We start from the raw sequence: 23,217 nt of genomic DNA, 5'->3' as shown, positions 1-23,217 counted from the left end.
AAGGAAATAGTCAAGTCCAGGAAGCACAGAGAATCCCATCCAGGATAAATCCAAGGAGAAACACACCAAGACACATATTAATCAAACTATCAAAAATTAAATACAAACAAAAAATATTAAAAGCAGCAAGGGAAAAACAACAAATAACATACAAGGGAATCCACATAAGGTTAACAGCTGATCTTTCAGCAGAAACTCTGCAAGCCAGAAGGGAGTGGGCAAGACATATTTAAAGTGATGAAAGGGAAAATACCTACAACCAAGATTACTCTACCCAGCAAGGATCTCATTCAGATTAGATGGAGAAATTAAAACCTTTACAGATAAGCAAAAGCTAAGAGAATTCAGCACCACCAAACCAGCTTTACAACAAATGCTATAGGAACTTCTCTAGCAGGAAACACAAGAGAAAGAAAAGACCTACAATAACAAACCCATAACAGTGAAGAAGATGGTAATAGGAACATACATATCGATAGTTACCTTAAATGTAAATTGATTAAATGCTCCCATCAAAAGACATAGATTGGCTGAATGGATACAAAAACAAGAACCATATATATGCTGTCTACAAGAGACCCACCTCAGACCTAGGGACACATACAGAGTGAAAGTGAGGGGATGGAAAAAGATATTCCATGCAAATGGAAATCAAAAGAAAGCTGGAGTAGGAATTCTCATATCAGACAAAATAGACTTTAAAATACAGACTATTACAAGAGACAAAGAAGGACACTACATAATGATCAAGGGATCAATTCAAGATATAACAATTGTAAATATTTATGCACCCAACATAGGAACATCTCAATACATAAGGCAAATGCTAACAGCCATAAAAGGGGAAATAGACAGTAACACAGTCATAGTAGGGGACTTTAACACCCCACTTTCACCAATGGACAGATCATCCAAAATGAAAATAAATAAGGAAACACAAGATTTAAATGATACATTAAACGAGATGGACTTAATTGATATTTATAGGACATCCTATCCAAAAAAAACAGAATACACTTTCTTCTCAAGTGCTCCTGGAACATTTTCCAGGACAGATCATATCTCGGGTCACAAATCAAGCCTTGGTAAATTTAAGACAACTGAAATCATATCAAGTATATTTTCAGACCACAACACTATGAGACCAGATATCAATTACAGTAAAAAATACAAACAACACATGGAGGCTAAACAATACACTACTAAATAACCAAGAGATCACTGATGAAATCAAAGACGATATCAAAAAATACCTAGAAACAAATGACAATGAAAACACGATGACCCAAAACCTATGGGATGCAGCAAAAGCAGTTCTAAGATGGAAGTTTATAGCAACACAATCCTACCTCAAGAAACAAGAAACATCTCAGATAAACAACCTAACCTTACACCTAAAGCAATTAGAGAAAGAATAACAAAAAAACCCCCAAAGTTAGCAGAAGGAAAGGAATCATAAAGATCAGAGCAGAAATAAATGAGAAAGAAATGAAGGAAACGATAGCAAAGATCAATAAAACTAAAAGCTGGTTCTTTGAGAAGATAAACAAAATTGATAAACCATTAGCCAGACTCATCAAGAAAAAAAGGGAGAAGACTCAAATCAATAGAATAGAAATGAAAAGGGAGAAGTAACAACTGACACTGCAGAAATACAAAGGATCATGAGAGATTACTACAAGCAACTATATGCCAATAAAATGGACAACCTGGAAGAAATGGAAAAATTCTTAGAAAAGCACAACCTTCCGAGACTGAACCAGGAAGAAACAGAAAATTTAAACTGACCAATCACAAGCACTGAAATTGAGACTATGATTAAAAATCTTCCAACAAACAAAAGCCCAGGACCAGATGGCTTCACAGGCAAATTCTATCGAACATTTAGAGAAGAGCTAACACCTATCCTTCTCAAACTCTTCTAAAATATAGCAGAGGGAGGAACACTCCCAAACTCATTCTATGAGGCCACCAACACCCTGATACCAAAACCAGACAAAGATGTCACAAAGAAAAAAAACTACAGGCCAATATCACTGAGGAACGTAGATGCAAAAATCCTCAACAAAATACTAGCAAACAGAATCCAACAGCGCATTAAAAGGCTCATGATCTTAAGGAGAAACTAAGACGGTGAACAATGAAATCAAACGTGCAAGGTTGCAGATAGTTTCTAGAGATCCTTGGAAACTGGGAAAAAAATTAAGAATACATCTCCATTTCTTAGAATAAGATGCTGGTTAGCTAATATAAATCAAGCACTGATGAAGTTTTACATGATAGAAAGAGAAAAGAAACTCATCCAGATATTATGGTTCAGATATTTGGGGGCAGAGAAGAACGCTGTTTATGTCACTCCAGGTTGGTGGTTGTTACCAGAGCATTTTCCTTTAACTGATTTTGCTTCTCACAGTTTTCTGTCCTTGCACTACTGAATTTAAAGATTTTCTCAGTGCTCAGATTTTTAATGCAGGTTACCATGGTGGGATGGTGGGAAACCTCTCCTCAGGGTTGGTCTAGAGATATCGATTTTCTGAGAGTCAACTCAGCAATCCCATTCTTCCCTCAACACCTGAGACTTACAAATACCTTTTAATAATAAGATACAACTAGCCCCTATTTTATCAACATTTTCCTTTTATATGTAAAATTTCTCCTGAAATTTGAATGGTTTGAATCCAAAGGTATTTCTTTTTAACTTTATTTCTTCAATCAGACATTTGGAGCTCTGAGAGAATTTTTAAGCTAGTTTAAGGAGATCACTTCATTAATTGATTAAGAGAGCTAATTTTAAGACAAAACTCAGGGGATAAAATTGGAACATAAAACCACAGTGCCTTCATTTATTGAATAAAATGTGAGAGCAGTCCAGCTCTATTAAAGTAAATTAGATTTAGCTCTGAACCTAATTGGGGATATTCCAAGTTTTCCAGACAGAAATCAAATAATGTGACTCATCCTGTTCAAGATAGGTGACAGGCTTCATGTTACACGCAGAATAAATGCCAAGTCCCTTAGCATCCTGTTATGTGCCCTCAGCATCCCCTGAAGCTTTATCCTGGACCCTCGTCATTCTGACAAGGACATCTACATACACGGTCCCCTCTGCCTGGAGAGCGGTTTACCTTTACTTTTAACCTCGTATACACTCTGGCCACATCCAGGAGTTCAGCCTAAGGGCTCCTTCCTCAGCTTCTCCTTACCTGCAGTGATTACTTCTATAGCACTGGATCATGGCTGGGGCTTACGTTTCTCTACATGACACTCTGGTCAATGTCTGCTTTCCCTCTAGCATGTAAAGGGCCTGACGTCAGGGCAGGTTTCCTTTACTATCTTCTCCTTGACCTATCCTGAGGCCCGCCAGGGTGTATGGCTTGAGGCCACGGTTTAGAGAATAAATGAATTACTTGAGCTCTGTTGATCCAGGGTAAAATGAGATTAGAAAAAGTGAGGTGACATTCTAGAGTGCATCCCAGAAAATATTAAAACACACACCACTCAGTTTTGAGATAGCCTTTCTACAAAGCATAATTAATTTTATAGCTAGCTAGGAACAAGGATATAAAGTCCCATCTAAAGCATTTTGTGCATGACTCTATCCAATGATTTTGCCAGTACAACTCTGAAATTCCACTAAATCAAACCCAGAATGTTTTTATAATGCTGGGAATCTTGCCAAATAAATCCTTTCAATTCAATATTTTCATTACAATCAATCAATCATATTCTGGGCTTTGGAAAGAAAAGGATACACAGACCCCAACATTACATATCCATTTAGAGAATGGAAAATACTTACGAACAGATAATAACAGACAGTAATGAAGGTTTAGAGCCCAGTCAACAGGTGTGGGAGAGGCACCTAAAGGAATATCATCCGAAAGAACATGGACAAATACCCTTGTACATTTGAATGCCACGCTTATCTGCCAAAATCACTCAGTCTAGCTCTGGCGAGATTACTGGCTTTCCCACATAAGTCATGATCGCCTTCAAATGGAAATCCAAAGTAGGGAATTCTATAGAGGCGGAAAGTAGACGGCTGGTTGCTCAGACCTGAGCCGGGGATGGGGTATAGAAGGCGGATGCTGACGGTATGGGTTTTCTCCTCAGTGGATGAAAATGTCCTAAAACTGACTGTAGTGATGGGTGCACACATCCGTGAATACAATAAAAATCATTGAATTGTACACTCTAAATGGGTAGGTTGTACGGTATGTGAATTACATCTCAATAAGCTGTTTAAGTTAAAAAATCATCCTTCAAATGATAATTCATCAGTGGTTTTACCTGATTCTTGGAACTAATGCACACTCTTCTAGCTAAGCTTTATTACCTGCTTATTACCCTCCTATTTCTGTGGTGCAAAGGTATGTACCCTGTACACACCTTTGGGGGAAACAGAAGAATCAGACTCAAATAATGAGAACAGGGCAGAATGAGGAAATGAATGCAAATGTGCCTGTGCTTGTAGCAACACTTGATATTTAAAGACTTTTGCCCTGAAATCACTAATAAATGAAAATACAGACATTTATGACAACTGCTATGAAGATGTATATGTTTGTTTGGTAAATATGGTATAATTAATACCCAACCCTTGATATTAAGAAATTGTTTGCTTGATGCTGGACATTTCAATCCATTTATTTCAGTTTCAAATAAACCAGAATGTGAATAACTTAGAGAGGAAACATTATTTGTGTTTCCAAATAGAGAGCGTAGAGATAATTCAGTGCAGGTTTTACAGCTATAGAGCGTATTTATTGGGAATAAGGACTCTGTCATCAGCTTTGATGGGGGTTGCGGCCCAGCTCTGCCGCTTACAACAAACAGGTAAATTACTTAACCTCTTAATACTTAACCACTGTCTGTAGAGGTCCAGCAACAGTTACCCACTTTCTGGACACTAAAGACCAGAGGAAACAATAGAAAGTATTTAGCTCAGAATCTGGCACTTCAAGAGCAGTTAATAAATATTAGCAACTATTGTTTATAAATGATAAGATTTTAATGGAAATAGTACTTATACTTTCACTTTGATTGCTGCAAAGTTAAAGATTCCAGATGGAAATCACCTTTGATCACAAACATTTCCCCGAGGGACGTGGATAACTTATTGTTTAGGGAAGAAAAGCTGAGTCTTTTGAAAAATACTCCACAAAACATTTTTCTAGTAATAATATTCAAAACACTCTTTCTCTAAAAGGTAATTCTTTTAATGACAAGGACCGGAGGTATGATTTAATAATATGCGAATGGATGGTATTGCATTTTAAGAGACACAGAAGAAAAATTAAAGTCTCACGGAGTCAAGATGGCAGCTTACTTTAAGGTGATTATATGGTAATTCTTACAAGAAGAATGGGGCAAAAATGCAAGACTATTAGACCCCTTGATGAGAAACTTTGGTGATTACTTGGGGTGTAGTGTGGAGACCATTAATTTATATTTAGAAATGGTAAGTATCTGGATGGCTCAGACAAGCGGACCAGAAAATGCAACAGGAACACTGATGCACGTAGAGCAGAGCCAGAGGCCACGCGCAGATCAAGGTGAAGAGGGCATTCCTGCAGGTGGATGCAGGAGGATATAAACCAGGTGGATGCAGGAGCCTGAGCGCTTCTAGGAGCAGCTTCAGTCTGAGGACACAGAAAAATAGTTGATCATAAGTGGAAAGTTTAGTGATTCTTTTGTCCAGCTCTTGGAGAATGTTTTTTTTGAAATCTAAAAATGTAATTAGAAGAGCTTGGTGTTTTAATGACATGCAAACAAAAACAAAAACTAATACAAGGGGAAAAACACCCAAGTTTGTGATTTCTGAGGGATGTTTGAATCAAGGAAGACTGAGTCATGGTAACAGCCACGAAGCATCCCAAACAATTGTCAGAAAAGACCCAAAGTTACAGCAGATACGGGAATGGCTCTAAAAGCAGCACGAGACTAAAAATGGTGTAAAAGGGAAGGATTCCTGGAAGACTGAGAAAGGAGTGAGCACGCTGCTCCAACCCCAGAAGCCACTCACGGCCGAGTGTCAGGTCAGCAGCGAGGGCCGGAGTTCCTCTCTGCTCTTTTCTGAGGTCATGGACGGGGCTGGGTCCTGGACAGGGCTGGTCATGGACGGGGCTGGGGATGCACTGTGACTCAGAGACACAGGCGGGACCAGGTGGACATGTGTGCATGCCATGCCTCTAGATCCCACCTCACTGCACCCCAGGGCCAGTCACTAGATTTGCTAAATCGATAGATAAATAAATGGTCAGCATCAAAATATGAATTTGCATTTAGGCTAAATACTTTCTTAAACTATTGCTTATGTATATTTTAATTCTGAGATCTAAAGAAAGTAGTGCAAATGGATAAACACAGTTCATCCAATTTACATATGACAGGGTAAAGGGAAAAAGGATTGGTATAAAATATTGCTATTTAAAATAAATAAATGAATGATAAACAAATAATCACATGTTGAAATATGTTAACGGAATGAAAGATAGTTTAAAAATAGAAAAGCAAAGGTCTGAGGTAAGTAGTGAGAAACCTAAAATGGAAAACCCTAAAAGGAAAGTCTTCAGGCTGAATGGATAATATTCTAAATAAAAATACTGATGTTTTTATTTCTGGTTGGTTTGTGTGTCATAAGAATTATAAAATAATTTCTTTTTCGTCAAACCTCTTAATATATGGCCCCCATCACAATTCAAATATTACTTCTGTGGCCAGTATTTTGAATGGAAAATATATACTTATTTGATTTAAAAAATAACTCTATTTATTACATGTATAAGAGTTTTGTTTGGGTTGAAATAATGTAAATATTAAACAAAAATGATTTATTTGGCAAAATTCTTAACGTTTAAAAACTGTCTAGGTTAAAATGTGGCATTTCAGTAAAAATAAGTAACATCGTATTATTGAGTTTCACTCTAAATGGAAATAGAACAGAAAGAAAAGAACATTTCCATCCTGCACAAAATTCATACGGCTCCACTCCCAGAAAGAGAGTCAGTGCTTATGTCAAATGAAAGCAGCTCTCGTGAATGGATTTTATTCACACTCAGCTCCTGTTCTCTCTTCATGGACATTTACTATCTTCAGTGGTACCTTTAAATCCTTCATGGCAATCTCAATAAATATGGAAAAAAACAAGAAAACTTGTTTCTTGGTTTATTCCCACAACATCATTTCCACATCCTGTAATTTGTCCTACATATCTCCTTGGCCTTAGTTGATGACAGAGTGAAAGAAAAAATAAACCTTAAAACTAACATTTTATATAGTAAATACTCTCATCACTTGACGAAGACCCTGCCAGTCAACACTGGTCAGTTTTCTGAATCATTTTCGTAATGTCAACTAGAGATGACAGTCACCAAATTTAGAGTTCCACTTTCCAAGTGTATGTACCTCAAGCTGTGTTAAAATTTCATGAAATGTACACCTGAGATGTATGATTTTCACCCTACACAGGCAAAATGCCTAACCCAACAACCAAGATAAAGTTAAATTTCATTGATCTCTGCAGAGATACAGGTTTCTAAAGGGCATTTAAAATCATTGAGTTAATTTTTTCAATATTTATATAACTTTCTGTCCTTTTTTAAAATTTATATTTTGTTTCATTGATGATACATTGCAGGTGTGGTACATCTTTAATAGTCAGTGATATACAGAAAGAAAAGCCCTTTGAAATGTAACAGTAACTAGAAAAGAACAGATATGGTCCGTTTTTAGAAGAATTGAGGTGCTAAAACTTTAAATGTATCCTATATACTTGGCATTGGAACATGAGATTTTTCTGATTTCTTAAATAAAAAAAGAAAACTGCACAAAAGAAAAAGATGACTAGAACAGAACTAATACTTAACTTACTATCAGACCTTATATGAACCTAAAACATGTTCGGCTCCTTTCACTGACAGACCAGTATTTCCCGCTCTGGCTGGTTAAAAGATATGCACACCGCAAGGCCATATTTGATATTTTAGATGAAACCAGATAAAGAAAAGTAATGGGTTATATTCAATTCCAGGTAAGGTAAATTTCCCAAATACTTCTCTCAAATCTCTTAATCAAAAGGTGGCCAAGATTTTGAGAGCCTGCTTAATTTCCTCTCAGTCCAAATATTGAGGAGTTTGCTATAGCCATTCTCGTCTACTTATCGATCTGCAGAAAGTTAAAGTTCACAGAAACGCGGGCGTTACGGCACAGACTTTGTAAGGATAGACAGGAGAGACGGGCTACCTTTATGCTTAATCCAAATCCTCCTACAGTTTGTCTTCTAATGGTCACCGTTCTTTCCTGAAAGACAGATTTTAAAAGTGGTTAGTGTTGCCTGCTACTGTACCTACACACCATTTTCCTCCTCTCGGTTTTGTGGACATTTTGTGACAGCATAAAGGCCCCAAACTTTGCAATAAATGGAGTATTTTGGAATTTTTAAATCGAAGGCTAACTATTTGTCAAGATAAAAGGGACTGCAGTTTATTAAACTGCTAAATTCTCAAGGTAACTTCTTTCAATGATTTTTTGGACATAGTTTGGAATCTGAACTTTAAAACCTCTTCTCATTCTCACATTATGTGTTCTTGTTGTTGAAAAATAATTCAGCATCACACGGTAAATATTATCTTTGCCAACCAAGGTCATATCTCCATTACTACCAGTCATGTGGTTTGTGGAGACTTGAGTGCTGGGCTGGAAGACTGCCATGTTTCAGCACATAAATGGTCCATGTGTACGTCTGGGGTTGGAACTCTAAATAAACCAGGTTCACAATGATTGCTTGTTTGAAAGAAGAATGCATTTTACAGTTAACTGATACCTATAATAAAATTATCAGTTTTCAAAAGCAGTTCTCTTTTGCCTTCCACAATGGAACCAATCACTCAACCACTGGCATATGAAATTTAAAAATCGCAAAGAGCCACATTTGGACAAATCCTTTAGTTTCCAATAAAAAAAATCAATATTACTTTTTTGTGGTGATCATCTCTACATAATGCATATCTCCTGGCATGCTGAAGGGCTGAGAGCTTTTATTTAGAACCTTCTCCATTTATTTATAACCTTCCCATCTTCTTGAACCTTCCCCTACCTAGAAAGGTTTAGACTCCACCCTTCCTCCCTGGTACCTGGAAGAGATATTTGTTTTCTGGTCCTTGTGTCTCCACAAAGGCTCAGTTTATTTGGCTACATTATCTACTCCCCTACTTAATAGTCACCTGAGGTATTCCATCTGTGGTAGTTTAAAAAATACATTCTAAACAAATTTTAAGTACAATGGAAAAATACATTTAATAAAATTATTTCTTATATATCTTTATATAGAATTCTTTCTGAAGAAAGAAAAGTTACTCGGCACATTTAGGTATCTAATTAATATTTATCCACATCCTATTCCAACAGCTATATCACAGAGGAGCTCAAAGACTGCGAGACTCAGCGGGATAAGTTGATTACATGGTCGTCTTCAGTCTTACCAAACAGACAGGCGAGCTGCTTTCCCACTGCCTATCAAACTAAACTAAAGTTCTTAGACGGCACAGCTATTTTCTTAATTCTTTTCTGTAAGGAATAAATACTCGATTCCTTAAAATAGTATCAAAACCAAGGGTACAGTTAGCTCAGAAAACCCACATCAACTGTCTCAAAATAAAGATTTCAACCTGTCAAAGCAAATGCATTTTTAATAGCAAATGGTATCACCTCAAGTTTCTAGAACATCTTCCATAGCAATCATTAGCCGCAAGGGCAATTTGGTGAGCAAACTCTCCTGAGCAGCAGAGTGCGCGCTGAAGCCCTGCTTTTTTCTGAAGGAACGGCAAGCATGCAGGTTATTAAAGGTCTATGCAGTGCCTTTATTCATTCTGTACAAGACTGCCTTCTAATCTTTGGTGGAGAATATTCAGCACATGTTCCAAATTGGATACAAAATTGCTGATGCAGAGAAGAGTTTGACTAAAGAGTCAGCAGAACCTGTGGAAAAGCTCAGAAGCAGCACTTATTTTAATGTTTCTTAAACACACGGGTACACACGCACGCTCTTGCAAACGCACGCTCTTGCAAACGCAGACAGCACCTCTAGACGCTACTGCTTCATTAGCTGACTCGTAAGGAAGTGGGGAGACACGGGCAGGACCAATTACTTCGCGTTTTAAAGCCAAAATTTTAAATTGGTGCCTGCAGGTAGCAGGAGGCATGGAAAGGCACACCCCCGTTCAGACGGTACCTGCTGACACCCTCCTGCTCATCTGTATGTCGTGTCAGCTGTGCCCTCCAGCCCCTCCCCACCTGCCCCAAAAATCAGAGGAAAGAAAGGGATGTTAATGAATTGTTTCAGCTGCTCACCTCATAAATCAGAGGGTATCTGGAAGCTGCTCGGGAGCTGTATTTAGTTAACACAGTGTGAGTTTCATAAAGACGTTGCCTAGCAACAAGACCCCATCCTTTGGGAAACCAAGTATAATTGGTTATTTTATTTCTTTCTTTTTTTTTTTTTTGCGGTACGCGGGCCTCTCACTGTTGTGGCCTCTCCCGCTGTGGAGCACAGGCTCCGGACGCGCAGGCTCAGCGGCCATGGCTCACGGGCCCAGCCGCTCTGCGGCATGTGCGATCTTCCCGGACCGGGGCACGAACCCGCGTCCCCTGCATCGGCAGGCGGACTCTCAACCACTGCGCCACCAGGGAAGCCCTATTTTATTTCTTAAAACACAATTGAGACGTGCTCCCACACACTCATATATACGACAAGCCTTCATTTATTCTTCCTATTCCTTACAAAATGAAAGGATGGAGCCGAAGAGTGGGATCAGCCCGTATGAAGTTGTGCCACACACCTAAATTGATTCATGTTATGGACAACATGTTGAAGCGCTTACCTTGCGTTATATAAAAACATAATTATTATCACCCCTGCCCTCTGGAGTATTGTATTTGACATACTCTCTGTGTTTACTGTCTGAACTACATGGGAACCAACACACACATGTTACCAAACAGAACACATTGCTCTTGTACATCCCAGGAATGGACGTTTTTGAGACACACAGTGAAAAAGGGGAGGGAGTGGTGAGAATAAGGCAGAAACTAGAGAGACTGCAATGAAGAACTGTACTGACTCTGTGCGCTGGGAACAAAGAAGATGCATAGGAAAGGAGAGAGGAAAAGTCATGGGCTCTTTTCGACAATTCAGGAAGAGTAACTAAACCTCAAAGAGGGATAAGAATAAAACGGTAGCTTCTAATTACCAAAAATCTAAATACTATGTGCCCTTATATATACAGTGGAATATTACTCAGCCATAAAATGAAACGAAATTGAGTTATTTGTAGTGAGGTGGATGGACCTAGAGTCTGTCATACACAGTGAAGTAAGTCAGAAAGAGAAAAACAAATACTGTGTGCTAACACATATATATGGAGTCTAAAAAAAAAAAAAACCGTACTGATGAACCTAGTTGCAGGGCAGGAATAAAGATGTAGTTATAGAGAATGGACTTGAGGACACAGGGTAAGAGGGGGAAGCTGGGTTGAAGTGAGAGTAGCACCCACATATATGCACTACCGAAGGTAAATAATCGGCTGGTGGGAAGCATCCACATAGCACAGGGAGACCAGCTATGTGCTTTGTGACCACCTAGAGGGGTGGGACAGGGAGGGTGGGAGGGAGACGCAGGAGGGAGGGGATATGGGGATATATGTATGCATATGGCTGATTCACTTTGTTGTGCAATAGAAACTAACACAGTATTGTGAAGCAATTATACTCCAATAAAGATCTATTAAAAATAAATAAATACTATGTGCCCTTACGGGTTTCACAGCACTCGTGATTGTTTATTAAAATACACCGTGACCTTCACTGTTTCTTCCCTCTAGTTTTCTGAGTTCTGAACCTATGTCTTGTTCACAGTTGTCCTTAGAATTTAGCATCAGGCCTAAATCAAAGTTAGATAATCATCTGCTAAATGAATAAAGAGGGTTTTTTCCCAAACATTTTCATTTCAAACATGTAATCATCACAGCATTCCACCTGCGTAGGCAATATTTTCCCAATTAAGAGTGAAAAAACTAAAATGCAAATGAATTACAGTCCCTTGGCCAAGATCCAAATCATGATCGACATGAAAGTGTCTCTGATGCCCACCACCTTTTCCATCACACAGGCCCAATACAAGATGGAGAAATAGATGAAAGAAGCAAAGATACTGAAAACTAGGGAGCAGAAAGGGAAGGCATCCTCAGAAGCAACGCTCTTCCTCTGAGCCTGGGAATGAGGCGAGCACAACCCCCACCTAGCACTACCGACCTTCAGCTTGTGCTTGAAGTTACAGTTACAGCGCAGCAGAGCAGCGATAGGGGATGAAAGCCCTGCGGGCTAGAGAGGGAGAACGGAAACTGCCTTTGTTCTTTGTCTATGTAGAAAAATCCAAAGAACCAACAAAAATCCCATGGAACTAATACGCAATTACAGCAAGGTCGTAGGAGACACAGCTAATATACAAAAGTCAACTGCTTCCCTGTATATCCGCCATGAGAATTGGAACTTGAAATTAAAATCACAGCGCCATTTACAGTAGCCCATTAAAAAGGGGATACTTTGGTATAAATCTAACAAGTAACGTTTTCTATGTGGAAAACATAAAGTGCTGAGGAAAGAAATCAAAGATGATCAAGATAAACAAGGAGGGAGATTTTATATTCATGGATTAGAAGACTCAATATTTTCAAGATATCGATTCCTCCTAACTTGATCTATGGAATCAGTACAATCCCAATAAAAATCCCAGCAAGCTCTTTGTGGGTATCAAGAGGCTGCGTCTCAGACTTCTATGGAGAGAACCCATAACGGCCAACACGAAGCTGAAGCAGAAGGACCAAACCCGAGGACGTGGGGTCCCTGATTCAGGACTTGCCATAAAGCTACAGGAATCAAGACAGTGCAATTTTTTTGAAGACTAAACATATAGATCCCTGGAACAGAACAGCAAGCCCAAAACTAGAGCCAAGAAAAAAGACAGAGTCAATCTGATCTTGACAAAGGAACAAAGGCAATTCAATGGAGAAAAGGATAGTCCTTCAATAACCCAAAAAAAAAAAAAAAAAAGAAAGGAATCCAAATATGAAAGTTATCCTTTCACAAAAGTTAACACAGACTGAATCACAGACCTAAACATAACCACAGTCTTATATAAAGATTCTAGGAGAAAACCTGTATGACTTTGGGTTTGGCAATGAGCTTTCAAAAGGAACACCAAAAGCATGGTCCATAAAAGAAAAAATTTGATGTTAGGAAATATTAAAATTGAAAACTTCTGCTTTGCAGAAGATACTGTTAGGAGGATGAAAAAAAGTCACAGATTGGAAGAAAATATTTGCAAAATATCTATCTGAGAGGGACTTGTTTCCAAAATATGCAAAGAACCCAACACTCAGCAAGAAAACAACCAACCTAATTTTAAAAATGCCAAAATATTTGAGCAAACACCTCATCAAAGAATATACAGATAGCAAGAAAGCTCTTGAAAAGGTACTCTACGAAATTTATTAGTGGATTGCAGGTTAAAAAATGAGATAATATTACACACCTTTTAAAATGGCTAAAACCCAAAACGTTGACAATATCAAATGCTGGGGAGGATTCTCATCACTAAGAATTCTCATTCCTTACTGGTGGGAATTCAAAAAGAGAGTTTGGGGGTCTCTTACAAAGCTAACACAGTGCAGGAATTGCACTCCTAGGTATTTACTCGACTAATTTAAAAATTTATGTTTACGCAAAAGCTGCACGCAAATGTTTATAGCGGCTTTATTCATAACTGCCAAAAACTGAAGTGACCAAGATGCTGTTTATTCATAGAATGAACAATAATTACACAAACGAACAAATAAATAGAAATGATCTATCCAGCTCCAAAAAGACATGGAGAAAACTCAAATGGATATCACTAAGCAAAAGAAGCCAGTCTGAAAAGGATATATACTCTGATCCCATCTGTAAGACGTTCTGAAAAGGCAAAACTAAAGGACAGTGAAATGACTAGTGGCTGCCAGGAGTTCGGGCAGAGGGAAGAGGTTGAATGGATGAAGCACAGGGAGTTACAGGGCGAGGAGACCATTCTTTAGGATACAGTAATAATGGACATGTGACACTGTGCATTTGTCAAACCCCATAGAACTTCGGAGAAAAAGCAGTCCACCTTCACACATGCGCGTTAGGAAGCTGGGGGCCCAAAGCGAAGTGTGACAAGTGATCTAACTGCATTACAGGTGTGCGTCAGCCCCTTACCGAGCGGGCTGGGCAAACGCGCTGCCTGAGCGACTTTGGAAACGAGTGGCGCCTGCGAGACGCAGGCTGCGGGCTGAGACCCTCCTTGATGAAGCTGTCCCACGCGAGGGTGTAGTGACGATCCTGACACTGCTATGCATGCATGCTGAAATTAAACAAGCACCTGGCGGGGGGACCAGCTTCTCACTGTGGGGTGGGAATTTACAGACACAAGCAGGGGGACAGCTAGAACAGTCCATGGGCAAGGAAGACAGCGGGGAGGCATCAGTATGAACCCATGTTTAGCTTAATACAGACAGAGGTGGTTACATATAGAAATACTCATAGATAAGTGAATCTACAAAGGTTATTGTCTGTCTTTTTAAAAATGGCTCTTCGGGGCTGTAATCCATGTACCTTAACACCAGCTACTGAAAGTGTACGATTTAGATGCTTTTAGTAGTTTCAGTTATGCAGCCATCATCACAATCAGTTTTAGAACATTTGTGTTCAATATTCCAGAATGCACCTAGAACCCGTCACTCCTGACCCCCCATTCTAACCTTAGGCATTTAATCTACGTTCTATCTCTGTGGCTTTGCCTATTACGGACATTTCCCATAAATGCAATCATACAGTATGTAGTCCTTTGTGTCTGTCTTCTAACTACGATGCTTTTAAGGTTCATGCTGTAGCATGTATCAATACTTCGCTTCTTAAACTGTCAGATAACATTCCACTGTATGGGTATACCACACGTTATCCCTCCCTCCACATTTAGGGTGTTTATAGGATTTGGCTACTAAGAATCATGCTGCTATGAACATCTGTGGACAAGTTTTTGCGTGGACATGTGTGATCGTTTTTCCCGAGTATATACCAAAGAGTGAAAACTGGGACTGCCAGGCTGTTCCAGTGAAGCTGGACATTCTACCAGCATTGTCCGAGGACCCCAGCTTCTCCGCATCTTCAGGACCACTTGTTCTTATCTGTCTTTTTGATTATAAACATCCTAGTGGCTATAAAGTGTACCTCGCTGTGGTCTTGATGTACATTTCCTTGATGGCTAATGACGTTGAGCATTTCTTCATTTCCTTATTGGCCAATTATACATCTTCTTTGTAATAAAAACATCTATTCAAATCCTTTGCTCATTTTTTATTGCCCATTTTATTAATGAGTCATAAGTTTCTGACTGATTCTTGAAAGATATTTTTGGCATATATAGAAATCTGGGTTGATAGTTCTTTCTCTTCTGCAGCTGAAAAATACCATGCCACTTCCTTCCAGTTTCCATTGTTTCTGGGGAGAACTCTACTATCATTTGAATGGTTTTCCCCCTATTCCTGAAGTATTATCGTGTCTTGCTGCTTTTAAGTTTTTTCTTTGTCTTTAGTTTTCAGGATTTGACTATGATGTGTCTTAACACAGGTTTCTTGGGTTTATCCTTTTGAGATCTGCCCCCCTTCTTTAGGTTTATGTCAGTTGCAAACTTTGGGGCGTTTTCAGGCATTATTCCTTCAAGCACTGTTTGAGCTCTGACCTCCTTCTCTTTTCCTGGGACTCTGATGACATAAACGCTGGATCTTTCATTATAGTCTCATGGGTCCCTTATTTTTTTTCAGGCCAGTTTTTCTCTTTAGTTCAGAAAGGGTAATTTTTATTGTTCTGTCTTCAAGTTAATTGGTTCTTTCCTCTGTCCTCTCCATGCTGCTCTTGAGCCCATCCACTGAGTTTTTATTTCAGTTGAATTTTCAGTTCTACAATTTCCAGTTGCTTTTTGCTGAGACTTTCTCTTTTCTCATTTGTTTCAATCCTGTTTGTAACAGACCCGAAACCATTTTATGACAGCTACTTCCCAATCCTTGTTAGATAATTGTAACATCTGTGACATTGCAAGGTTGGCATCTGTTGATTGTCTTTTCTTACTCGAGGTGAGAATTTCCTTGTTACTCCTGGTCATAGGTGGGAAAGTTCCAGCTGCTCCAGGCCTCCGCTGACAAGAGCCTGGGTGGGAAGTGCAGGGCTGCCTGGTCACTGCTCCCTGAGAGGCGTCCACCGCGGTCTCATCATCAACGTGCTCCAGTAAATCCTGACTTTCCACGAGGCCTCCTCCGGTACTTCTCCAGGGCAGGGTGGAAGAAACAACGTATTTTTAAACAGCAGATTTCTCTATCTGTGGTACAAAACAACTGATGAAGTCAGTTCCAAGGGAGAAAAATAATAAATATACCAATGACAGAAATGACAGTTTTGACCAAAACTTTCACTATTTAATCTATTAGGTTAAACATGTAGGATAGTATTTACATAAATAATATAGGCCTTATTTTCACATTATTGTCTATTTCGTTTCACCTAGTTTGTATGAGTCTTCATTTCCAGAACAATGCAAATTTTAGTCTATCAATCTACGTTTAATTTCATTGAAGTATTACAAATTTAATTAAAATAATTTATATGAAGCAATATAACCTTCATAAACCTATAAACTTTAGAATATCCTTAGGCTCCTTTTCACTAATACCATATTAAAAGCACTTTGGAGGGGCTTCCCTGGTTGGCGCAGTGGTTGAGAGTCCGCCTGCCGATGCAGGGGACACAGGTTCGTGCCCCGGTCCGGGAAGATCCCACATGCCGCGAAGCGGCTGGGCCTGTGAGCCATGGCCGCTGAGCCTGCGCGTCTGGAGCCTGTGCTCCGCAACGGGAGAGGCCGCAACAGTGAGAGGCCCACGTATCGAAAAAAAAAAAAACCGCTTTTGTTTGAAGCAATAATAATGAAACTCCTTTGCATCTAAAAAGGACTGACTCCCAGAATGATTCTTTTGAGGTGAGAAGTTTTGTTTCCTAATATTATACAGAAAGATTACTTATCCAGTTTAAATTGCTCATCCAGGATAATCATTAGAGGCAAAGTAAATTAGAGAAAGGGACAAATATTCAGATCAGTGGTCCATCAGTTATTTTAGGAAACAACTATGACCCCACGTTAGGTTATAGAGCCGAGAGGAATACAAGTAGAAATGGTTAGAAAGCAGAAAGTGGGAAGGAGGGAGCCAGGCTTTATTTTTCACTTCTACAATCTTCTACGGTAATGTGGTCACGTTCAATGCTGTCACAGCCAATTCTGTAAATCAGATGTTCTCTCCTTCTCACTCACAGGAACTGAGATTCAGAGAAGGAAGTTAACTCACACAGGGTCACAAAGCTAGCAAATGGCCAGGCTGAGATGACAAGCCAGGTCTGTCTGATTTTAGAGCCAATAGATTTTCCACCGTAACACACACACACACACACACACACAAGTAACCTTGGTTCTGACACTCTTTTGAGTCAGATATACTAACTTCTTTCTCTAGGATAACACACAACAAAATGATGAATAAAATAAGGCACACAAACAAAAAATAAAGTCAAAGTGTAACCAGGGCAATAAGAAGAAAAAAATTTCATGGTTGTCAGAAAGGAAGACTAACTGTCTCCTGATAGGTAAGAAGGTTCCACCCAAACTGTGACCCTGATCGCATCCACCGCGGGCCCAGGACTGGAAGGACCAGGGAGGGAGAAAAGCGGCTCGTGGTGTGTGTAAGAATGAACCTTTCTTCCACTATTTGCCCATTTTGAATGTGGCTCCGGATGAAAGATTTAAAAGCTAATTCTCCTGAGAACTTGTCAACATGAATTGGTCTACATGTGGGTTTGAGATGATATGCAGTCTACCTGTGTGGTCTCGAATCCCCAGTGGAGAATTTAGTTTAAAGAATACCTGGGTCGCCAGTAGCCTCAGGCACCTCGAAAAAGCAAATGAAAATGAAAATTCTGCCTTTGTAACACATTGTAGAGCCAAACCCAAGAAATTCCCACAGAGCACCAAAGGCCATGAACTCAGGGTGAAAATTCGCAGAGCACAACGAGTGAGTCGGCAGAACAGCAAACAGGCAAACAAGGAACAGTGGCGGGTTAGGTTCTGTAGAGACTGCAGATCCTAGAATTCCAGACGCACCACGTAAGTAGGATTTTTAGAATGATGAATAGAACAGGAGGAGATATCAAACGTACGATAGTGACATCAAATATTACGCATCAAATATAAAATGGGACAGACTAGAACTTCTAGAAGAAAAGAAGTTTCCAGAATCAGAATTTCAATACATAGTTTAAGCAACAGACTAAATCTAACCAGAGAGAGAGTTCCTGAACTGAAAGGAAAGCAGAGGGAGTTGCCGTCTGGCCTCCAAGGCCAGACCATCTGGCGCAGAGTGTGGAGCAACAGAAGAGAGTGAGGACTCAGAGGCTGACGTAACGCCCACCTACAGGTCAGGACCACAGGCAAGAACAGAGAGAGGGAGATAAGCAGAAGCTTTTTAAATGATTATGATTGTTCTGAATTGAAGAAATGCATAAATCCGCATATTCAAGAATTCCTGACTCCCGTGCAAAGCAAATAAAAACAAATCTTCATAGTTGCTTCACAGTGAAACTGCAGGTCACCACAGGTGGGGATTCCTAAATATCCAATGCTCTTGAGAGAAGGGTCAGGCTCCCTACAGAGAAAGCATAAGCAATAGATGGTAGACTTTCCAAAACTCTACCTCAACCTGACAGCTGGGGGAAAAATGTATAATAAAATAAAGCAAAATGTCAATCTTCTTACAAGATAAAGAAAAACCACCAAACAAATCATTTTAAATATCTATCTACCAATTATCTACATACATATATTGAACATAGGCAGGTAGATAAATAGATAGATAGACAATATTCTCTACATATACACAAACACACACACAATGTGAGATAGATAGATACATGATAGATAGAGCGAGCTCAGGGAAAGATTTATATTATTTATATGTAGTAAACAAAATTAAGAAGATTAGAAACACAAAATGCAAAACAGTTTTGGTTTTTTTTTTTTAATGGAAAGAAGAAAGGGCATCAGTGAGGGCAGGGGAGGCTTCAGAGTGAAGGGTAACATTTTCCTTCTTAAACTGGTGACGGGCACATGGGTGACCATATCCTTCTTGCTCTGTGAGTTCAAATTATATGTTATAAAAATTCATTTCTATGAATATGTAAGTGGGGCAATCTGGCCTAGAGCTGGCCTAATGCCAACACCCGTGCTCTGTCTGTTGATGTGGAAGCACACTCACTTGCCAGGCGGGGCTGCTCTCATGTACGTCAGTCCTTAATCCTCACCTGGTGCACCTGTGACAATGCACATCACCTTTCCTACGAGAATGCATTCCTTTCTTGGATAACTCGGTAGTAGAGAGATTACCAAATAGTGAGCAACAATCCAGAAGACCCCCTCTGTGCATATAAGTTGTAAGTGTTGAGATTAATAAAGGAAAAATGATGTTATTGCATGAGTTATTTGAAAACGCTAAACATAAAATAATAGGGATTTTAAAATATACTATTAATAAGGGACACACCCAGATCGGTGACTGTAGGCTGATTCAAGTTGGCAGATAAACTACATTTCAAACCAAATAAATTAGCAATCTGGATTGAGAAGCCATGGTTGCTAAGGCGGCAAAATCTGTTATGTGTATGTCCAGTGTATGACAACCGTAATAGGATTTATAAATTAGAAGACTAATCAGTACGTATTATGGTGATGACTTGTTATTCTGTCCATTCAAGCATTTCATTCACTATTTCAAGAAAAGTGTTTGTTATTATTCTTACGTACTTTTATTTCAGTAATTGTGCATGTAATCATTATAATATATTCAGGCACACAATTGGATGTTTCTTACAAAGACTCAGTGGCAATAAACTTCAAAAGTAATATAATAAAGAAATGATATTTTTGTTCTAAAAATGAAAGATTTAAGACTTGTCAATAAATTTGCTTTATACGTAAGAAGCAAATCTTTTGTTAAAGTTGTTTTGAGGGTAAAATAAAACTTATGGTGCAGGATAGATAAACGCCTTTAAAAATCTGCATTTTACACAGCATGTTAAGCATAATGTCCTTAATATCCTTTATATACACTGTAGACCTAACGACGATCTCGTGAGAAAAATTAGCTCAGTTTATAAAGTGTACTTCTCCCATTTCTTTACCATTATTGTTCTTGGGGTAAATATCATCACTCATTTTCTTTTTCATCTGGGAGATTCTTCAACTAATAACACCAGACTGTCTACTGCGTCTGGTCTGTGTGTCACCATCCCAGGAGCTGCCAGCATCATGACCTCGTTGTTGCCGGGGCACCACTGCTGTTGCCGGTGACCTATCACAACTGCTGCCACTGAGGGACCATCCCCACGTGGCCAACACCAGGGGTCTGGAGACAACATCTTTACTGGAACTAGTCTTCCTTCCAGGACCTCCTCATCTACTGCAGCTTAAGCCCTGGGAAATTTAGGAACATCAGTGGCCCCAGTGGTGACTGCTGACTGTTGCAAAAAACAAACAGCACACAAGGAACAGCAGAGAAGGGTTCCAGCACTGTCTTGTGAAGTTAGCAACTTCTCTGACAACAACAGAGAAAGCACCCTGGTTCAAGATCATCCTTTGTTCATCCTTCTTTTATAAAATCACAGTGAGCTAGACCACAGTGACCTACCTATAACTTTTTTTTTTTTAATTTTTAGAAGTATCCATACCCTCTCCTTTCCTAATCTTATTAGCAGCATTTTTGGAATGGCTGTCTCCAAAACAGAACAGGTTAAAAGGAGAAGCAGACACATACAATACCCTTCACTGCTTCATTCATAAATATAAAATCAAATGTAAAAAGATCAGGATTAAGCCGATACCTTCTGTTCTGATTTTACTTTACTAATGACCCCTTTAACCTCTAAAACCGATTGGGGAAAAATCACATATATTTACTTAGAATAGATCAAATTTTATTGCATGTTCTAATAGGTACTTGTTGGCATTGAGATTTCTTTTTTAAATTTGAAAAATATATATAACGTGTATATTGTGCGTGTGTGTGTGTGCGTGTGTGTGTTCACAGATTCTGATTTCTGTATTAAATGGCTCTTTGATGGGAAAAAAGAGAAAAAAAATCTGAGGATACACATACCAACCATCTTAGATGACCTGGTGAGAATCCACCCCAGTGAGCACACAGCCTACTGTAGCTGCGGTTTCACACGTGGGATTACTAACTGCATGTTTTCTCCCACAAGGAAAACTAAAGGAAGTTCCTTAACTTTGTTGATTCTAAATCCTAACGACGCTCATTAGAACTCTGCTTACAGTGACGCTATATATCTGGTCGCTCTGCCACATTTAGACTTCAGTCTCCAAGGTTTCCTTATTGTTTACTGGCAACACCTTTGAAACTGGTGTGTCTGTGATGAAATATGCGGCCATCTCATATTGATTTTAGTCTCATTGGCCTTTTAAAAATATTTTGCCAACATTTAAAACCAGCCTTGGCTAAATTTGATGTTCCTTCAGGGCAGCACTGAAAGAGATAATATCCCGGAGACAGACACAGCTTCCTCTGACTTAGGGGGCGGGTCACTCAGGAGACTGACAGGGACCGAACATTCAATTTCTGAGCACAAGGGAAGGTGATTTCTTCCTCTTATAGTAACTGAAGCTTTCACATTTCTACCTGATGGACAATTGCTCTGTATCATTCTGATATATGTAACATATGTGTATATATATATGTAATATATATATATATATGTAATATATCTTTTCCGAAAAAAAAGGAGAAAGAAGGAAGGAAGGAAGGGAAGGAAAGAAAGGAAGAGAAAGAAAGAAAGGAAGGAAGGAAGAAATTGACCACTACTCTTCTATTAACTGAAAGAAAGAAAGGGCAACCCCGTGGGCACAATTTAATCAGCCTTGACAGCCAGAACCGTGATTCAGGATACTTTAAATGGTCTGTGACAGAAGAGCAGTTAACAGTCTGCAGAATGCCCATCTTCTTTAGTTAGCAGGAGCCTAAGGACCCAGTGTGACTCCGCAGGATGTAGTGAGAAGTGTGGTAGAAGGTCAGGTTCAGCATTATTCACCCCAACAAGACACTGAGATGAGTCTGTTGATAAGCTACAGATTAAATCTGCCTGCCGAGCCACTACTGATGTCTAGGGAATCCAGGGAGCTGCCTGTATGACACCTGCTGCAGTTTTCTTCTGAAATCGTACATGACAACACTGTCAAGACGATGTCTTCAATGTTATTGCGCAATCAGTGATGCACTTTAAAACTTCCTGTTTTATGATAAAACTGTTCTGTCAAATTCAATTTAACATCACCTATTGAAAAGGGGACAACAGGCCCGAATGGAGTTCCTTGTGCTAAGCCCACGTCACGAGACACTTAATGCTTAACCTCAGTGCGGTTTCAGTCTCTCGCAGGACTATCGCATGGTTTAACCACTCAACCTGGAATTCGCTGCTCAGTGCTGGACAGTAATCCTCTCCCACAGGCCCCTAAAACTCCCCTCAGGAGGGTGAACTTCCCTGAAACAAAGCATTCTTTGTTAATAAGCTCCTTTTTCTTCCCCCATTCCACCTTCAAAAACCTTTCCCCTTCTGCAGCTCAGTGGAGCGCCTTTCTGTTTGCCAGATGGGGTGCCGCCCAATTCATGAAATTTTGAATAAAGCCAATTAGCTCTTTAAATTTACTCCGTTGATTTTCATTATTTATCAGATTTGGTGCCCGCGGTAGGACCAGAGGAGACCTTTGAAGGCTTTGGGGACGATGAGAAACACAGGTGTGGCTCCGGAGAAGCCTTTGAGCCCACTGTCTTCATCACCGTTTCTGAGAGCTCTCGGTTCCGAACTCGGTATCTGATCTGCTTTCCCATCCAGGGCTCAGCAGGTCAGCTTGAGCAGAGGCAGGGGGCTCCATCCAGAACCCCAGTCCCCGGCCCTGGGTTCAGCCTGCATTTCCCAGTTGTCTGGGACCCCGTTCTCCAGGTCCCCTCCCCAGTCCCCGCTTACTGGGCTCTGATGGTTCAT

General features: G+C 39.6%; 1 protein-coding gene across 2 annotated transcripts in view; it reads right to left on the bottom strand.

Annotated features, from left to right (window-relative positions):
* SNTG1 (syntrophin gamma 1) overlaps nt 1-23,217 on the bottom strand; it is a 199,812-nt gene that overhangs the window by 162,631 nt on the left and 13,964 nt on the right. For both annotated transcript variants that reach the window (XM_019925443.3, XM_033842929.2), the window contains exon 3: nt 8,245-8,301. In XM_019925443.3, coding sequence (XP_019781002.1) covers nt 8,245-8,301 — 57 coding nt within the window. The remainder of the gene's footprint in view (nt 1-8,244; nt 8,302-23,217) is intronic.

The sequence above is a fragment of the Tursiops truncatus genome, chromosome 17 (genome assembly GCF_011762595.2).
Source record: "Tursiops truncatus isolate mTurTru1 chromosome 17, mTurTru1.mat.Y, whole genome shotgun sequence".
In the NCBI taxonomy this organism is placed as follows: domain Eukaryota; kingdom Metazoa; phylum Chordata; class Mammalia; order Artiodactyla; family Delphinidae; genus Tursiops; species Tursiops truncatus.
The sequence above is the reverse complement of the archived record's forward strand: the minus strand, read 5'-3'. Positions and strand labels throughout refer to the sequence as shown.